The sequence below is a fragment of the Clytia hemisphaerica genome, unplaced genomic scaffold, assembly GCF_902728285.1.
Source record: "Clytia hemisphaerica strain Z4C2 unplaced genomic scaffold, Clytia hemisphaerica genome assembly, whole genome shotgun sequence".
NCBI classification, from domain to species: Eukaryota; Metazoa; Cnidaria; class Hydrozoa; order Leptothecata; family Clytiidae; genus Clytia; species Clytia hemisphaerica.
In genome coordinates, this window is record NW_027103648.1 from 402,312 (window position 1) to 420,306 (window position 17,995).

Consider the following 17,995-nt stretch of genomic DNA (forward strand, 5'->3'; position numbering starts at 1 on the left):
CAAAGTTTTAGCCTCGTTTTGGAGAAAAACTCGTCCCCAGGTCCCAAAAATCAAAATTTTTGAAAAATGAAAAAAACACCCCCAGATATTCACCCAAGAAACAAGTGTGCCAAATTTCAGCCAAATCCAAGCATTTTTGAAGTCTCCAGGCTGCCCTAAAGTTTTTGTGACAGACAGACAGACAGACAGACAGACAGACAGACAGACAGACAGACAGACAGACAGACAGACAGACAGACAGACAGACAGACAGACAGACAGACAGACAGACAGACAGACAGACAGACAGACAGACAGACAGACAGACAGACAGACAGACAGACAGACAGACAGATTGTAGCTCAACTGAAGTTGAGAAAAGTAAAAAGCTTAAATAAAAACATGTAATGAAAGAACAAAAGGCACCAATTCCTAAGCTGATAGAGGCAAGTAAGTGAAATTATAAGTGCATCATTAATTATCTTCATTTTATTCGAATGCAATAACTACATAAAGTGTGAAGAAAATGGAAAAATAGTAAAAAATTAGAAAATACAGCGGTAATTCATAAGATCTATTAACAAAGTTGATTATTTTACTTACATACAAATCTATAAAATGGGACATAAAAAATATAAAAGACTTGAATTCTATAAAATTTAACTTTTCTTTTAAAATACCTACTACAGTAGAAAATAATGTTCCTTAAAATTCTAAAAATTAATTTTTATCACTAAAAAAATCGCAAAGAATAACTCTCAGGTAACGTCATGGGAAACTCCAACTGAGAAGTTTTCTACGATAACATTTTGGCTTTTTGGGGGTTGCATAGGATGAATAGTCCAAAAGGTAGTGAATAAACTTGATGAATTTACATTTAAGAGGGATTTTGGTGTCCAAGGCATTAACTTGACGATTGTCTAGGGTTATACACGTTTTTTTTAATAAGAACATCCAAAATTTTTGAAGCCTTCGGATGTTCTTAACTTTTTCAGATTTAAGCCTGAAAATGTTCTTAATATGTTCTTATTTTTGTCATTTTGTGGGTATTTTTCTTGCGTTTTTCTAAGAAATCGGGTGTTTTAGAGTCTCCAAAGCCTTAAAAGGTTCTTAATTTGTTCTTAGCATTTTGGTCATCGAGGCCTTATGTTCTTATATAGTTTGTTCTACGTTTGTTATATAAAAAAACGTGTACCCGCGTCCAAGGTGTAATAAATCGACGGGGATAAACCGTAGAATAAATAATACATCCTTCAGCCCCTAATTCCACTTCTCAGAATGTATTTTAATTTCATCTTTAGATGGATATAATCACCATTTAGCTATCCGAATAAATTTTTTAAAAAATTTATAAAATATGTAGACTCTGGATATCGAGGCTGCAAATTGTTGTTTTATTTTTTATGTTTCTGGTTTACCGTCTGGTCGATCCCTAAGCGATTTATATTTCGGTCTCAAAAGAGAGTGCTTGCGTACTTTGTCGATTAAATAAGGCCGAAGCTGAAAATTGGCCGAATCTAGGTTTAAAAGAATCTCGGTAGACAAGGCTGTAAAGAGCAAAAAATATCAAAATAGAAAAAAAAATTCACAGCTCAGATATCCAAGGTACAAAATATGTTTTAAAAATCTTCATCTATAATCATGATTGTGTTTGTAGCACAATGAAAAGGTTGAAGACGTATTGTCATCTGTCTTTATTATCTATGATAGTGTGAGTTTCAATTCATTTACCGTCACCTTCAAGAGTCGATAAGTTCCAAAAGCATCACGTCATCATGAGAGATGATAAAATGAAAGGTTAGGGTACTGAGTCGAGAGTTTCATTGGATACTTGAGTAACAGCACCTCGAGGTGACACCTGATTAAACGAAATAAAAATAGCTTCCAAAATTACAAGCGAAGAGGACCAGGTACATTTTCTATAATCATATGTCCCGTGTCGAACTACTGGTGGGACCCTATAGACTGTTGGCATCCATTATGGATTTTAACTGTCGTTTTGTAGACTGCATGTGTTCCCGAAATAATCTTTGCTTTAGGATTGTCCAACTAGACTTGAGAAAACAGCCCTGCATCAGTGACCCGGTCAGTCCATACTTCGGTGAAAAAATTGCCAAAAATGGCCTAAATCCTAAGCCCCGGTGGATAATGAATGAACCCGGTCAAAATTAATCAAAATTTTCTAGAAAATTTATGGTCAAACCCCAGACATTAATTACATTATACATGTGAATCCAGTCAAAAATACAGATTATTTGCGGGGAACAGCCGAGTAAAGTTAAAGCCTTCCTTAATCAGTCAGGAGCTATTGCATAAATTATCCTAATTAGGCTTTTATCCTAAACCGGCTAGAATATTTATCCTAGTTAGGATAATTTATCATCTTTTGAAAACCACATTCGTTACGACACAGATGTAACAAGCTAGATGCTGAATGGACCTACCTGATGATGAAAGTTAGATAGCAATGCGAGGAGAAAAATGAAAAAAATCGGTCAGAAAACATAGCGTTTAGCGAAAATGCATAACGCAAGAAATTCATCATTGATTGATGATGGGGGGAGAGAGAAGGGTTGTAGGGAAAAAATAAATAGAAAGTTCTGGTAGCAAAAATCAGCTTTATTGACAATTGAATCATGCTTGATGGTGAGCATTATTATCAATAATGTTTTTCTAATAGAAGTATAAGGAAAAAATCCAATGAAAATCTGCAAAAACGGCGATTTCCGGCATTTTCAACCGGAAAATTTTTCTCAAAAATCGAACTCAGCCATGTTTTGAGCATTGCGAATACGCATCTTTCTGCAAAAAATAAGAAAAAACTAAAGATGCAAATTCGAAAAATGTTTTTCCGGTTTTTCCGGCATATTTCCGGCATTTTCGGCCGGAAAAAAATGTTTTTCGAAAATCGGGCTCCGTCACATTTTAGGTATTGTCATATTGCATCAGTGTGCAAATTTTCATAAAAAAATGTAAAGTACAGCTCGAGAAATTCAAGAAATGCTGTCTTTCCGGCGAAAATAGATTGTTCCGGCGATTTTTAAATAGTTCCGGCTTCAAAAATCAATTTTATTAAAAATTAACATGCTTGATGATGGGCATTGCTATTAATAATGTTTTTGAATGAAAAAACAACCAATTATAAGGATAAAGTCCAATGAAAACCCAGAAAAACGGTGATTTCCGGCATATTTCAGGCATGTTCCGCCGGAAAAATTTTTTTCCCTAAAATCGGACTCGGCCATGTTTTGGGCATTGTTAATACGCATCTTTGCGCAAAAAATCAGAAAAAACTAATGATAAAATCTCGAGAAAATGCCAAAAAACAGTTTTTCCGGCATATATCGGGCTCCGTCACAATTTAGGTATTGACATTTTGCATCAGTGTGCAAAATTTCATGAAAAAATATAAAGTACAGCTCAAGAAATTCAAGAAATACCGTTTTTCCGGCGAAAATCGAAAATCGGCATTTCCGGCGATTTTTAGAAAGTTCCGGCTTCAAAAATCAGTTTTATTGACAATTGAACCATGCTTGATCGTGGACATTGCTATTAATAATGTTTTTGTGTGAAAAAACAACGAAATATAAGGAAAAAGTCTGATGAAAATCTGCAAAACGGCGATTTCCGGCACATTCCCGGCATTTTCGACCGGAAAAGAATTTTTCTCAAAACTCAGACTCGACCATGTTTTGAGCATTGTTAATACGCATCTTTGTGCAAAAAATCTGAAAAAACTAATGATGAAATCTCGAGAAAATGCTAAAAAAACCGGTTTTCCCGGCATATTTCCGGTATTTCAGGCCGGAAATAATTTTTTTCCGAAAATCAGGCTCTGTCACATTTTGAGCATTACCATCTTGCATCATTGTGCCAAAAATCAGAAAAAACTAATGAGTCAATCTCGAGAAAAGCTGGTAACAGACGAACGGACGAACGAACGAACGAACGAACGAACGAACGAACGAACGAACGAACGAACGAACGAACGAACGAACGAACGAACGAACGAACGAACGAACGAACGAACGAACGAACGAACGAACGAACGAACGAACGAACGAACGAACGAACGAACGAACGAACGAACGAACGAACGAACGGACAAAGGTTAATTTATAGGACCTCCAGGTAGGTCCAAAATGAAGGGAAATTTTCAAACATCTATTTATGTATAACACATTGAGAAAAAAACTTTCAATAATATATAGCTTGTTTTCATATTTTAAAGTAACGAAAAGTCAAAAATCAATGGATTTACAAAAAATAATTAAAATAAACCAGCCGAGGCTGGAAGGTCAGCCAATAGAGCTTAGCTAGATAGCTTTGATAAGTGGGTTAACAGATGTAAGAGATGTACTGAAACAGAGTAGACTAAAAATGTTGAATAATGTACAAAATGTGAAACATTTGATAACTTGATTTAAAATTATTCAAAACAAGCCTGAGAGCTCCTCCAAGCCCCCCCCCCACACGAGAAGATCAAAGTATGGAGACAATATCCATATGTCAGATATACAAAGTGTTATCTAGTAGAAATAAATAAGAAAATTGCCAAAACGTCAGAACCAAAATAAAGATATCCATCAAATATACATAGAAACTGTACTTTTTGTTTTACTTGATAAAACTCCAATAACACTTTAAACTAACAAGCTACAAACTTTAAGTCACAAAGCGCAAACTCCAGAAAAACACAATTTGCATCAAAATCTTTGCAAAACGTAGTTCATTTTTATAACATTTCAACAGGAACTGTATTTTGGTAGACTTGGTCAAATTACAGAAACCATTTGTCAGTTGTCTGCAAGGCCAATGAGGTACGTAAAAACTGACTGCTATTCAGTGAAAGCCAAAATTTGGCAAGGTCAGAAAAACATAATTTACATCCAGTCTTCGTAAATAAATTTTGTAGTTTAGTACCGTCAAGTTACACAACATGCACACAACCAACCATCTTGAAGACTTTGCTGGTCGCAAATGATAATCGAAAGCAAAACTTAAAATTCATAACTATGCAGGGAAGCTCATTTTCCCCCTATTTCGCTTTAAACTCCCTTTTGAATGGTCTATGAATTTGGGCGATCGCTTTACCGCCTTGGCGGAATAAACACACGACCATAATAAATAAATTCAACAGGGCAACGAAGTAGCAATTAATTTCAACTGGGATTCCTCTCTTCTGTGCCAAGCACTGGTAGTGTTTTTTAAACTTTAAAACAATGTTAAATGAAGACCAGATGGATCTGTTTGTTATAACTGTGCAAGTTGTGACGAGAGTGTGCATGTTGTGTAACTTGACGGTATAATTCATTAAATTCTAGAAACCATTTTTCATAACTTTCTGCAGTCTGCTTTCTGCAAGTCTGATAAGAGATATGTATAAACTGTTATCGCCATTCATTCCATTCCATCATTCAGTCAAAACGTGCGCCAAGGTTAGAAAAGGTTAGAAAAACACTATCTGCGTCCGGAACTGCGTGAAAAATAGTTTGATCAATTTCAACAAGAACTGTATATATTAATATTAATATAATTGATCAAATTCCAAAGACCATTTGTCATAATTTTGCAAGTCCAATAATAGGAGATGTGATGTCATCATTTGGTTCCCGTCATCTGACCGCCCCTGATTTACGGTCAGCAGGTAGAGTTGGAGAGTCGGAAAGCTTTTCCGCTGCTTTGCTGGATTTCCACTGTCGACCTCTGCACGCTCTGTGTTTACAAGTTTTCAAATCGAAGTAGCGAGCCGCATGCTAATGGAGAGTAAACCGAAAACCAGTTTATCCACGGTTTCTCAATTTCTTAATTCAGATCAGTCCACACGGGTACGGATTCCCTTTCAACAAGATGTATATAGCTGCTTCTTGACAGAAAAATATTTTCGACAAACTGAGCCCCACTTTTTAAAGTAGAAATGACGGGAACCAAACAATTTTTTGCGATTCGCCTTATCAAACACGTCCAAGCAAACCAAGTCCAAAAAAGCACGATTGCAACCAGTCTCTATCAAATTTAGACAGTAGCTGTACTTTTGTAAACTTTATCAAATTCCAATAACATTATAACACCATCAATCCCACCTAGAGGCAAACAAGAAAAATATGTTTTTATTGCAAAAACTAATAAAAAGCAGCAATAAAAAGTATCAGAAAATTCAACATAAACAAAAACTTGAGCAAACGGCTTTAAACCTTCAAAAGGTGTAGAAAAAGAATCCCTTTGATGAAAATCATGTGTTTGATTTGCCGAGTTAAAAAAATAAATGACAGAAATTGAAGCTTGCAACAGATTTACACTGGAAATACTTTGGTACAACACTGACTTATCACATCTGACTTATCGGATTTCGCTATATGCACAGACCGCGCAGAGCAATTTTTTTCCCCGATAATTTTTCCTATCCATCATTCCGTGATTCAGGGGGTATTGGGTCAGGGTCAGGGTTGCTAGTAACGGCTTGTCACTGTGCCGGGTGCATACTCGGCGCCTTGGGCCCCGCAGGGTTGCTAGTAACGGCTCGAATTTCAGTCAGGTTTAAAAAAGGGGTACTTTTACCCATATTGTAATAACATTACCCCCGTCTTTTGCCAGTTCGGTATAATGTGTTATGAATTGCGATATTTTGCTGTGCGGCGATGGCTCAATGGATAAAGCGCTGGTTTCCGAACCTGAAGGTCTTTCTTTGGTAGTGGTTCGAATCCCACTCGGTGCGAAAATGAGATTGGTCGAAATTGATGGAAAAATGATTGACAGGTATGAAAACTCAGTCAGAAATGAGAAACTAAGTCTCAGAAAGTAGAATAAATAGGTAAGGTGAAAGATAGGAAAGGGAAAATGGGCCGTCGCGCTCTGAGCATTTAGCGAAATGTGACTTATCGCTTGAGCCGCCATCTTGAAACACCACATTATGATCTGTAAAAACAACGCACGCTAAAAGTACCCAAAAAGTTAACCCGATCGGAACAACACTGACTTATCACATCTGACTTATCGCTTGAGCCGCCATCTTGAAACACCACATTATGATCTGTAAAAACAACGCACGCTAAAAGTACCCAAAAAGTTAACCCGATCGGAAGAAAGTTTAAAAATCAAAGTGAGATCGGGAAATCGGATTTTTTTTTTGCCGTCTTATGATGATGGAAGAAGAAATGAATTTTACGGATTTGAATGCTCAGCTTAGGCTGACCAATAAAAAATTAAACCCCTAAAAGCTTAAAAGTTTATTTCGATATCTCTTTGGCAACTCGAGCGTTGGAGATATTGAACATTTTTTGTGCTAAGTATTCTTTCGTGTTTTTCTTCGGTTTCAAAAGTATAATGTACAGTTTGCTGCCATACAAAATTGCTACAAATAGCAAGTTCGCGATGGTTATAATCAACACACGAGCGACTATTTTAATGTCTTTGTCTTTTTGAAGAAATTGTAATGGAAAGTACGTCATGTATGTTACGATGCTTGTAAACGATGAATAGACAATTGGCATTGCTTCATTGAAAGGTCCCGGTAGATTACGGCCTCGATAAGCTTGGATGGTCGATATCAAGTGCAATAAAATGAGAAAGACGATTTGGACATTCATTTGCTTATTAGTTTTGCACCTATAATTTTTTTTGTACTCTTTATAATCGTGTTCAAGTTCTACTTCGATCGGTTGGTTGTAGATACTGATCAACAATGCACCAACGTTTATTGAATATTTCCCCCGCTATAAGGGGAAATATTAGTTAAAAAGGCATTTCTCCGATCCTTGGCTACTTACGCCCTTTTTGCGCCCTTAATAACGCCCACGCCTCTCCCGATCGATTTGTGCAGCGAGGCATTTGTGCAGCGAGGCGGAACTCTTGTCTATAGTGTAAAACCTTTAGTCAGGATTAATCAATGTGCGATTTTTATTGAGGAAATTTAACTCACCATGTGGTGCATATTCTGGACTGTTTTGCTTTGGTTGTCAACTCGACTGAATTGGAAACTTTCTCTCTGGTTATTTTTCAGACAGTCAGACAGCTTTAAAAGTGACTTTCAGGGATCTTTTTCTTAAGGATTTTTGAAGTTTTTGGATGCAATATTCTTTATTTTTTTTATTTTTTTTTCTCCTAAAAGTGTCATACAGTGTGCTGGTGATTAAGGAAGCATTGATCACCAACAGTGTGAGTAAACAACAGTGCTTGATCACTAAAGAGGTACACGGCAAAAATATAAACCTTGTCTGCTTGAGCAGATTGATTTACATTCTCGACAAAGAGGTCGATAAAACAAACCTTGTCTGCTTGAGCAGATTGATTTACATTCTCGACAAAGAGGTCGATAAAACAAACCTTGTCTGCTTGACCTTGAGCAGATTGATTTACATTCTCGACGAAGAGGTCGATAAAACAAACCTTGTCTGCTTGTTGAGCAGATTGATTATTTACACTCTCGACAAAGAAGTCGATAGAAAAACTATTGTCCGATATTTCGTACACGGCAAAAATATAAACCTTGTCTGCTTGAGCAGATTGATTTACATTCTCGACAAAGAAGTCGATAGAAAAACTATTGTCCGATATTTCAGGTTGACATATATTCTTGACAAAGAGGTCGATAGAATAAAGCATCTCCTCTTTTGTGGATTAGATTGGTGTCAAGAGATTCATATATCAACAAACTTCCACATAAATATAAACATGAAGGTAATCCAAGGTAATTTCAACCAAGCACACGAAATGTTTGGACATAGCGCTGGTAAGCAGTGTGCTGCTATGTCACTTTTTTCAATATGTTGGACAAAGATTAGACATACCAATTTTTGGAAAGACTATGATTTAGACTATATTTTGCAAAAGGGTGACAAGGTTTTCAAAGACACTGGCAAAAGTCGTTCTCTTTATATTAACGAGCTACCCTTGAAAATTTTTGTTGAAGATAATGTTTTTGATATCAAGGTTATTCAGCTAGTTGATGGTTATGTAGAGACTCTTTATGATGGCAGTCAAGTTTATTTGGACACTTTTCTCGACAAAAACTTATTTTTTAGTGAAACTGTCACTGGTGTAATTCTTTTTATTGAAGGTTATTGTGTATCCATTTTAAAAGATAGAACTAGGCAAAAATTTTATTTGTTTGATTCTCACAGTCGTGACGGTGAAGGAAAGATAGTTGATAGTGATACTGGCAAATCAATGTTGATGGAACTATCAACATCAAAAGAAATTTCAGACTATATTTTTGCTACTTATGGATTCCATGCTCATCAATTTGCTTATATTGAGGCAAATATGAGTGTAGGAAATAAAACTAATTTAGGAAAAGCTTTAACTAAGTTTAGAGCATCTAAACTTTATTCAAATGAACTGCCATACAAAAAGAAAATGCATATAACCAATAAAGTTAAACAAAAGCGAAAGCGTCATTATTCAAAGCATTCAAATGAAATCAAGCAGAGCAAAAAAGTCAAGTATAATAAGGAAAAAATTAGGGGACAGAATAATTCTCACAGACATGAAAGAATAGCAAAATTTAAAAAGAGCATTAAAGAAGGTCCTATCTATGTTTGCGTTTGTTGTCATCGATGTCTTTATAAAAGATCTGTTATTTATTTCAAAGAAGAAAAGTATAACAAAAATGGATTCAATTTGGACTTAGACCTTGTTCCAAGCTTTGACAACTCATTATACATTTGTAGAACTTGTGACAAGAAACTACTAAAACAGGAAATACCTTGTCAAAGTGTGAAAAATAAACTTGAATTATATAGCTTGCCAAATCATTTAAAAAACATAAATAAAATTGAACGTGCGGTAATATCACAGCGAATTTTATTTTCAAAAGTGAAAATAATGCCAAAAGGACAATTTCCAAAAATCAAAGGAATAATTTGTAATATACCAATTGAAACTGAAGAAGTCTGCAATGTGCTACCCAGGACTCTTGAAAATAGCAATGTCATTTTTATGAAACTGAAAAGAAAATTGAGTTACAAGTCGCATGTTATCGCTGAGTCAGTAAGACCCGAAATCATTTTTTCAATTTTAAATCATCTTAAGAATGTTAATCCATTGTATCGTGATATAAATGTTCAAGAACTTTCAGCGAATGCTTTTGACATCAGATTTGTTGATGAAAAAGATATTGATTTTACTGTTGATGATGATGCATCAGCAGACGATTCTACAAAATTGATCATCAAATTTGTTGATGACAAAGATGTTCAAAAAATTAGTAACTACAAAGAGGTTGATGAATTTGAAAACGAGAACCCAATGGATGAACACCGAATAGAATACGTCGAGACCAGTTTAATATCCAAATGTCCCCATGTTATTGCAGATGAAGAAAATATTGTTGTAGCTCCTGGAGAGGGAAAAGCACTTTTAAGTATTTTGAAAGACTTGAATGCTGAAGTCTTGGCTTTCCCTGATTTGTTCCCCCAGAGATGTAAAACTTACCCATACAAAGTATTTCAATCAACGCTTGCTAAATTATACACAGAAATTTGCCTCTGATACAGATTACATTTTTTTTGGCAACTTTGTTTCCCAGCAAAAAAACTTGCAAAATCAAATGAATGTTGCAATGCGGAAAGTTTCAGGTAGAAACATAAATGCTGGCATGCTGAGTGACAATTTCAAGGAAACTGTTAAAAATTTTGTTGTTAATGAACAAGCGTATAATTTCATGAATACTGTCAAAGGCTCTTCGGCCTACTGGAAAAATATGCTCTCTGACGTTTTAGCAATGGTGAAACAGCTTGGGATCCCATCATTTTTCATGACTTTATCTTGTGCTGATTTAAGATGGAATGAATTACCTTCTATCATATCCAAACTTAATGGTCAAGAATTGTCAGACGAAGAAATAAATGCATTGTCTTATTTTGAAAGATGTGAGCTACTCAATAGCAATCCAGTTCTATTAGCAAGACATTTCAATTACCGTGTTGAGGTTTTCTTTAAGGAAATAGTAATTAACGGCCCTCTTGGAAAAGTTAATATCATGTCATTAGAATCGAATTTCAATTTAGAGGTTCACCACATGTACACTGTTTGATATGGGTTGAAAATATGCCTACTTTGAGCCTAGAAACTATAGATGAGTATACACAATATTTGGATTCGATAATATCTGCAAACATACCTTCTGAACCTTCTAAGCTGAAAGAACTTGTTGAGAAATATCAGGTGCATAGCCACTCAAAAACCTGCACTAAATATAACAACAAGGAATGTCGCTTTGGATTTGGAAAGTTCTTCACACATAGAACAATTATCGCAAAACCAATTCCACCAGATACACCTAATAAGAGTCAAATTTTATTAAAGCAGAAAGAAGTTTTAACCAAAGTGAAGCAATATATCGACAAGTTTTTAAACCCTAAAAAAAGGAATTTTTTGTACCCAGAAAAGCCAAACTATGAGCAAATTCCAAATATTGATGAAGTTCTTGAATCTTTGGATATTTCCATTCATGATTATGAAGGTGCCTTATCAATTTCAACAGATGATAATGATTTTCAAGTGCATTTGAAAAGGGGTACAAGCTCATGTTTTGTTAACAATTACTTTGAAGAAGGTCTTCTTGCCTGGGAAGCTAACATAGACTTGCAACCAGTTTTTAATCATTATAAAGCTGTGCAGTACATGTGCTCTTATTTTTCAAAAAATGAAACCTCTAGTTCGGAAGCAATGAAAGAAGCATTAGCAGAATGTAAAGAACTTGATAAAGACAAGTATGAAACCATGCGAAAAATAGCACAAGCTTACAGTGATAACAGAGAATGTTCTGTTCAAGAAGCAGTCTATCAGTTAATGCCTGAATTGTGGCTTCGCAAGGGATATCCTCAAGTTTCATTTGTCAATACTAATTTGCCTGAGAACCGCTTTCATATGTTCAAATCAGAAGATGAATTGGCTGAACTTCCTGAACACAGCGAAGATGTTTTCAAGAAAAATATCCTTGATAGATATATTGATCGACCAAACCGAAATTTTAAAAATGGCAAATTTAGTGTAATTGATGACTTATGTTATGCCCAATTTTGTAGCAACTATGAGCTTGACAAAAAAATTGACTATGCAGATTTGATGAATGACAATCAACCTAATGTACTAGATGACTCTGTTGTTGAAGAAAATCACGATGAAAATACATTTCCCAAGAAAATTCCATTAATGAACTCTAAAGAATGTATGCGATGCAGAAAAGTGAGAAAAGTTCTTAGAACGTATACTCCAAATCGTCACTTATACCCAGAGAAATACGCTCATCACCTCTTGATGTTATTTTACCCTTTTCGCAAAGAAGAGGAAGATCTGAAGTTGAACAATTCTTACATGCTTAAGCTAGCAGATCCTAATGTCTTAGAAATAGTTAATAGAAATAAAGAAATATTTGAACCAAACTCTGAATTAGTTGAAGTAGCTTTGCAAAACTACAGGAGTGACATGCTTACAAATCAAAATTCCTTTGCCCAGCAAGAAAACGATGAGGTTTTTGACCTTTTAAATGAGGAGTTGAATAACAACAATGATATTGAAGATGAATCACACAATGAAGAGGAAGCACTAGACAATTTACCACCTGCTACAGTTCATCAAATAGCTCTCTCTGATGATGAATTAAACTCCAACATAGAATCATTAAATGAAAAACAACGCGAAATATTTGATGTGGTTTATACATGGGCAAAAAAGTTTGTCCAAAATAGAAACTTGGAAAAACCAGAGGTATTACACCCATTGCATATCTTTTTAACAGCAGCTGGTGGATGCGGAAAAAGTTATTTGGTAAAATGCCTTTACAATACTTTGAATAAACTTCTTTCTCGAAAAGGTGATTCATCAAAAGCTAAAATTTTGTTATTGGCACCAACTGGTGTTGCTGTAATTAACATAGATGGCACAACTATTCATACTGGTCTTGGAATTCCTTGTAAAAATTTCATACCACTTAGTGATAAACAGAGAACCAATCTTCGATTAAAACTTCAAGAAGTAAGTGTAATATTTATAGATGAAATATCAATGGTTAGTCCTAAACTTTTGTTACAAATCCACCAACGTCTCTGTGAAATATTTGGATTATCTGACCGCATACCATTTGCTAATAAAACAATTATTGTCAGCGGAGATTTGTATCAATTGCCACCTGTAAGAGCAAAGCCAGTGTTTTCCCTTGATGGATTTATAATAAGCTTGTTAAAGCTTTGGCATAACTTCAGATTTGCAGAACTTAATAAAGTTATGCGTCAACAAGGTGACAACACATTTATTGATTTATTAAATAACGTTAGAATTGGAAGGTTAACTGAGGGTGATGAACAAATTTTACAATCAAAATTTGTTTCACCTGAGAATTCAGATTACCCATGGGATGCCCTGCACTTGTTTGCTGAGAATAGTCTTGTAAAAATTCACAATGAAAGAATGCTCAATACTTTGTCTACTCGTTTAGTCAATATATTTGCTACTGAAGAATATCCTCATGGACTTGCTCCAAGTAAAATTCAAGAAATCAGGAACAAAAATTATACTGATACAGGTGGTCTTGCATGTAACCTTGGAATCAAAGTTGGTGCACGAATCATGTTGACTGCAAATATGGACATTAGTGATAGACTTGTTAATGGTCAGCTTGGTACTATAAAACACCTGACTATTTTAAATGGAAAGTGTGAAAAAATTTATATCCTATTTGATGATGTTAAAGCAGGTAATGAAAGAAAGGCTAGTGACAATTTTGCGCGTCATAATGGATATGTTCCAATTGAAAGAACTGAAGCCAAGTTTGGAGTTTCCAATAGAAAATCAACTCTTATGGTAACATGGACACAATTTCCTATTGTTTTATCTTATGCATGCACAGTACATAAAGTACAAGGCTTAACCCTTGAAAAAATTGTTGTAAGTTTTCAGTTGAATAAACAAACTTATTTTAATCCTGGGCAAATTTATGTAGCTTTGAGTCGAGTGACTTCGTTGAATGGATTGTATCTTACTGGTGATTATTCCTCTTCTGCAATTAAAGCAAATTCAAAAGCGGATCTAGAATATCAAAGACTAAGATGTAAAGAGAATTTACTAGAGCCTATGGTTTCGTTTACTCCAAATGATCACAATTTAGTTCTGACTTTATTGAATATTAGATCACTCAATAAAAAAGCTGTCTCTATGAAAAACTACAAGGAAATTAAAAAAACAGATTTGTTCCTATTTACAGAGACACAAATTGTTGATAATGCAAATACTGAAGAAATTGAACAGCATTTACAACCTTTTAAAATGATTTTCAATAACGACACAGACAAATTCAAAAGCCTGGCTTTAGGATGCAATGAATCTATTAAAACACTGGAGGATCTCCATGTTTCTGGCTTCTCATTGGTAAAGTTTGTAAAAGAGGCATTGAATAAAAAGGTTTTTACTGTATTACTGCTCTATCGCAGTCATCAAGAAACATTACATTCCTTTTTTGATAAACTGTATATGATTCTCCATGAAATGCCAGAAATTGACTTGATAGTTGGTGATTTCAATGTTGATTTGCTAAGAGAAAGTGTGGAAGCAGATGTACTTGTGAATCAATGGCTACAAAATTACATTCAAATTGTCAAAGGGCCTACTCATGTTGATGGAGGGCTTATTGATCATGTCTTTGTTAGAAAATCGTTGTTAGAAAAATATTCAGTTGATTGCACTAAATGTTGTACTAATCTGTCGGACCACGATGCAATAAAAATACATATATCAAGCTTGTAGTTGGCTGGTTATAATGGAATTGTCAAATATGGGGTCTATTATAGACTCGGAATAGTATTAGTAGGTAGGGGCTGGGGGAGCAGGGCTAGATAGGCGAGGGGAGGAGGGGCTTATGTAAGGTGTCTGGACAAATGTCAGATTATTTGGAAAACAATAAATCATCAATATACATCTATTGTTTACAAACATTTTTATTATCTTCCAAATGATGATGGTATAATTTCACAACAACTAGTAGAATGGAAAATTAAATCAATGGGATTGAATTTAAGATTGAAAAACTTATATAATATATAGTTTTTGAAATAAATTTTGTGTATTTGCATTAATTTTGTAATATATTTTGATTTTTTAAATCAAAATTTTTGACTATTTATGTAATAACAAATTTTTCTATTTTTTAATACTTTCTACTTCTAGTGTCTGTGGCATTATGGCTGTGGTGCATGTCAATAGGCTAAATTTCAAAACGTACCTTATTTGTTAAAATATGCTCCTCCAGCCTCAAGAGTCTAAGGGATATTGACTACAAGAAAACAATGTATACTGGTATTATAATATAAGCAGCAAGTGCTGGGGTTTTATGGATTTTTTGGTATGGATGGGTTGTTTGCCTCTTGGGGATAACTTTCAATACTTTTCAAGTGGTAATTTTATGTGGTATCTGTTTAAAAAAAGCAATGCTGCTCTCAAAAAAGAATTCCTTTCTTTTGTCAGATACCATGTAATATTTTAAGGGAAGAAATTTTCACAGAATTTAATTTTGCAAAAAACAAGGTTTTTGGTGCAAATTTGGGCTATTTCAGGCCTTTAATTAGCAGTAAAATTCTACTTTTTGTGTGTTGCGTGAGGAAAGGAATTTAATTAAACTCCATGAAAATTTCTTCCCTAAGGTATTCCTTAATTCAATGCACCATAGCAAAATCTACAGTGTGTCTGTTTAAAAGCACTCAAGCTTGCAGGGGTTGATTTCTACTCACAATGTTTCACTTTTTTACGGACACACTGTATTTCAATGCAAGATTTATATTATATTTATATATAAAGTTTTGTTTTATTTAAAAAAAATTTCATTGTGTTTTTCTGGTATAACAATGAACATTGAACAATCTCAATTATAGCTAACAAATTATATACAAAACAATAACAACGACAATTGATATTTGGTGGTTGAATTGCTTTTTGGAATGATTTGAACCTAACTAGAATGGATTTTTGGATTAAAATGGAGGAGAAGTATCTCACGTTGAATTTGCTATTGGACATCAAATCGATTTTTATCTTAACTGTCCATCGTATCTCGTCTCTAAACCTCACTTGCGCTTCAGTGTTAAACGAAATTTAATTGTCACAGATTCAGATGTGCAACGATTACACAAGAAAGGTAAAATAGAATCTCTATAAATATTTTTCATTATTGATTTTCACAGTTTACATCTGAAAAATAAATTAGGGGTGTGCGAATTTTTAAAGCAAAGATAGATTTCCATGTGCCATGTCCTAACTCCATGAAGAAAAAAAGACAGCTGCATGCACTAGCAAAGTTAGGCTCTATTTATATTGTGCACTCAATCTGCAGGCTAAAATGGGAAAAGTTATTAATTATCTATTATTGGTTCCCTTTTGAGGTAGCTTGGCTAGCATATTTCATTCTGCTACCCCGCCCACTTGCTGTTCAGAATATCAGTATGGTGACAAGGTTGATCTCAAATATGTTTCGCCCTTCAAATTTCAGATCATCATCAAACCAAACTTTCTTTTGTTTTCCACTTTTGATTTCACAATGATTTTGCAGAATATAAAAACAAAAGGGACATAAAGTTTTGACAAAGAAAAAAAAATTTTCATGGAAAAAAATAAATAACATTGATAATGACTTTTATTATTCGAACGTTCTTTTTGAATGACCTGTCAATTTCACTCATCAAAACAATAGAAAAAGAGAAAAGCCAAAACAACTTTGTTATTTTTCTATTCCCGCGTTTTTCCTCTCTTACGGAAACGACTGATCTGACGAGGTTTACCTTACGCAATCTGGATTGGTTGAGTTAAAGATTGACTCAGGAATGTCACCCGTCCGTTTTTTCCAGTCTTTAAGGATGGCAACCGAAAAAGGGTGGAAAGACAGGCACCCAATCTACTTTTGAGGAAGAATGAATATTTTATGGTTGAATAGTCATTATTTATTGAAAATTAATTGGGCTTTGAAACCCTTCGAAAAATGAGAAAATGTCCCAAAAAACCCTTGGAATTATTTTTAAACTGGAAAAGTTCGTCCGCTTCCATAGATGGATATCAAACTCGATATCAAATGGAACAGCCTATTCTCTTCAATTTATTTGGCAGCATGGTTCTTTGCGGATCGAACTAAAAATTCTACTACACTGGCATGTGGATGTATTTATTAAGATAATTAAAATTACGTTTTTTGTAATGAATAGTTAACTTTCTTGTGCACTAATGTGATGCTTACATTGCATAAATCACAACAAGTCATGTATTGATATATCGAAACGATAACTGATGTTCTAACTGTTTATTTTTTCCAGATTGCACAAACTTGCTCACCTGCCTGGAAATGCATATATTGTCGCAACCTTTTCTTATGAAATGTGGCCCAGCAATAAAGATGCTTGAAATTTCACATATTCTATAATCATTCGTTACAACCGTTAGAGCTGCTGACGAAAAATCTTGTTTAAATGTTTACGCGTGTGACATATGAAAGAGTAAATCATCCCCGTGTTACATTACTCATCTTTGATGTCGTATATTCCACGTTCCTATCTAAATTGCTAGTTCAAGAATTACACATTCAAATTAATCAAACTAATCAAGCTAATCTCTAGTGGATGGGTGGTATTGCTTTGTGTAAATGCTTTGTTTTTGGTTTTAAAAATGTCAATTTACATGGAATTTTATTATGGAACTAAATATTCGTAAAAAAACTAGTACTGGAAAATGAAACCTATAAACAAACGAGTTAATTTTATACAGGAGTTAAGTTATTCTTATTAATAATCTATTTGTATTTTATCCTATTTATATTATTTTTGAACTTTACAAGGAAAAATAAATATCTATTTTTTCGAATGAAATTTTTGTCTAACAAGTTCATTAACTTTACACTTAACCACGTTCATTGTTCTTAAGAAATTTAAGTAGTTTTTTAAAGTTTTTTTCTAGATTATAACATCAACTAGCCCTCCCGGCGTCGTCCGAGACGACTTTTAACATATGTGTTGAAGACTCGTATTGTTTAATTAAAGACAAAATA

At 34.3% G+C, this 17,995-nt stretch overlaps 1 protein-coding gene across 1 annotated transcript in view; it reads right to left on the reverse strand.

Annotated features, from left to right (window-relative positions):
* Window positions 1–1,323: 1,323 nt before the first annotated feature.
* Window positions 1,324–17,995, reverse strand: part of LOC136803004 (uncharacterized) — a 49,142-nt gene continuing 32,470 nt past the window's right edge. Inside the window, exon 12 of the mRNA XM_067059752.1 lies at window positions 1,324–1,837. Within this exon, the coding sequence (XP_066915853.1) occupies window positions 1,778–1,837 (60 nt within the window). The 3' untranslated portion in view covers window positions 1,324–1,777. The remainder of the gene's footprint in view (window positions 1,838–17,995) is intronic.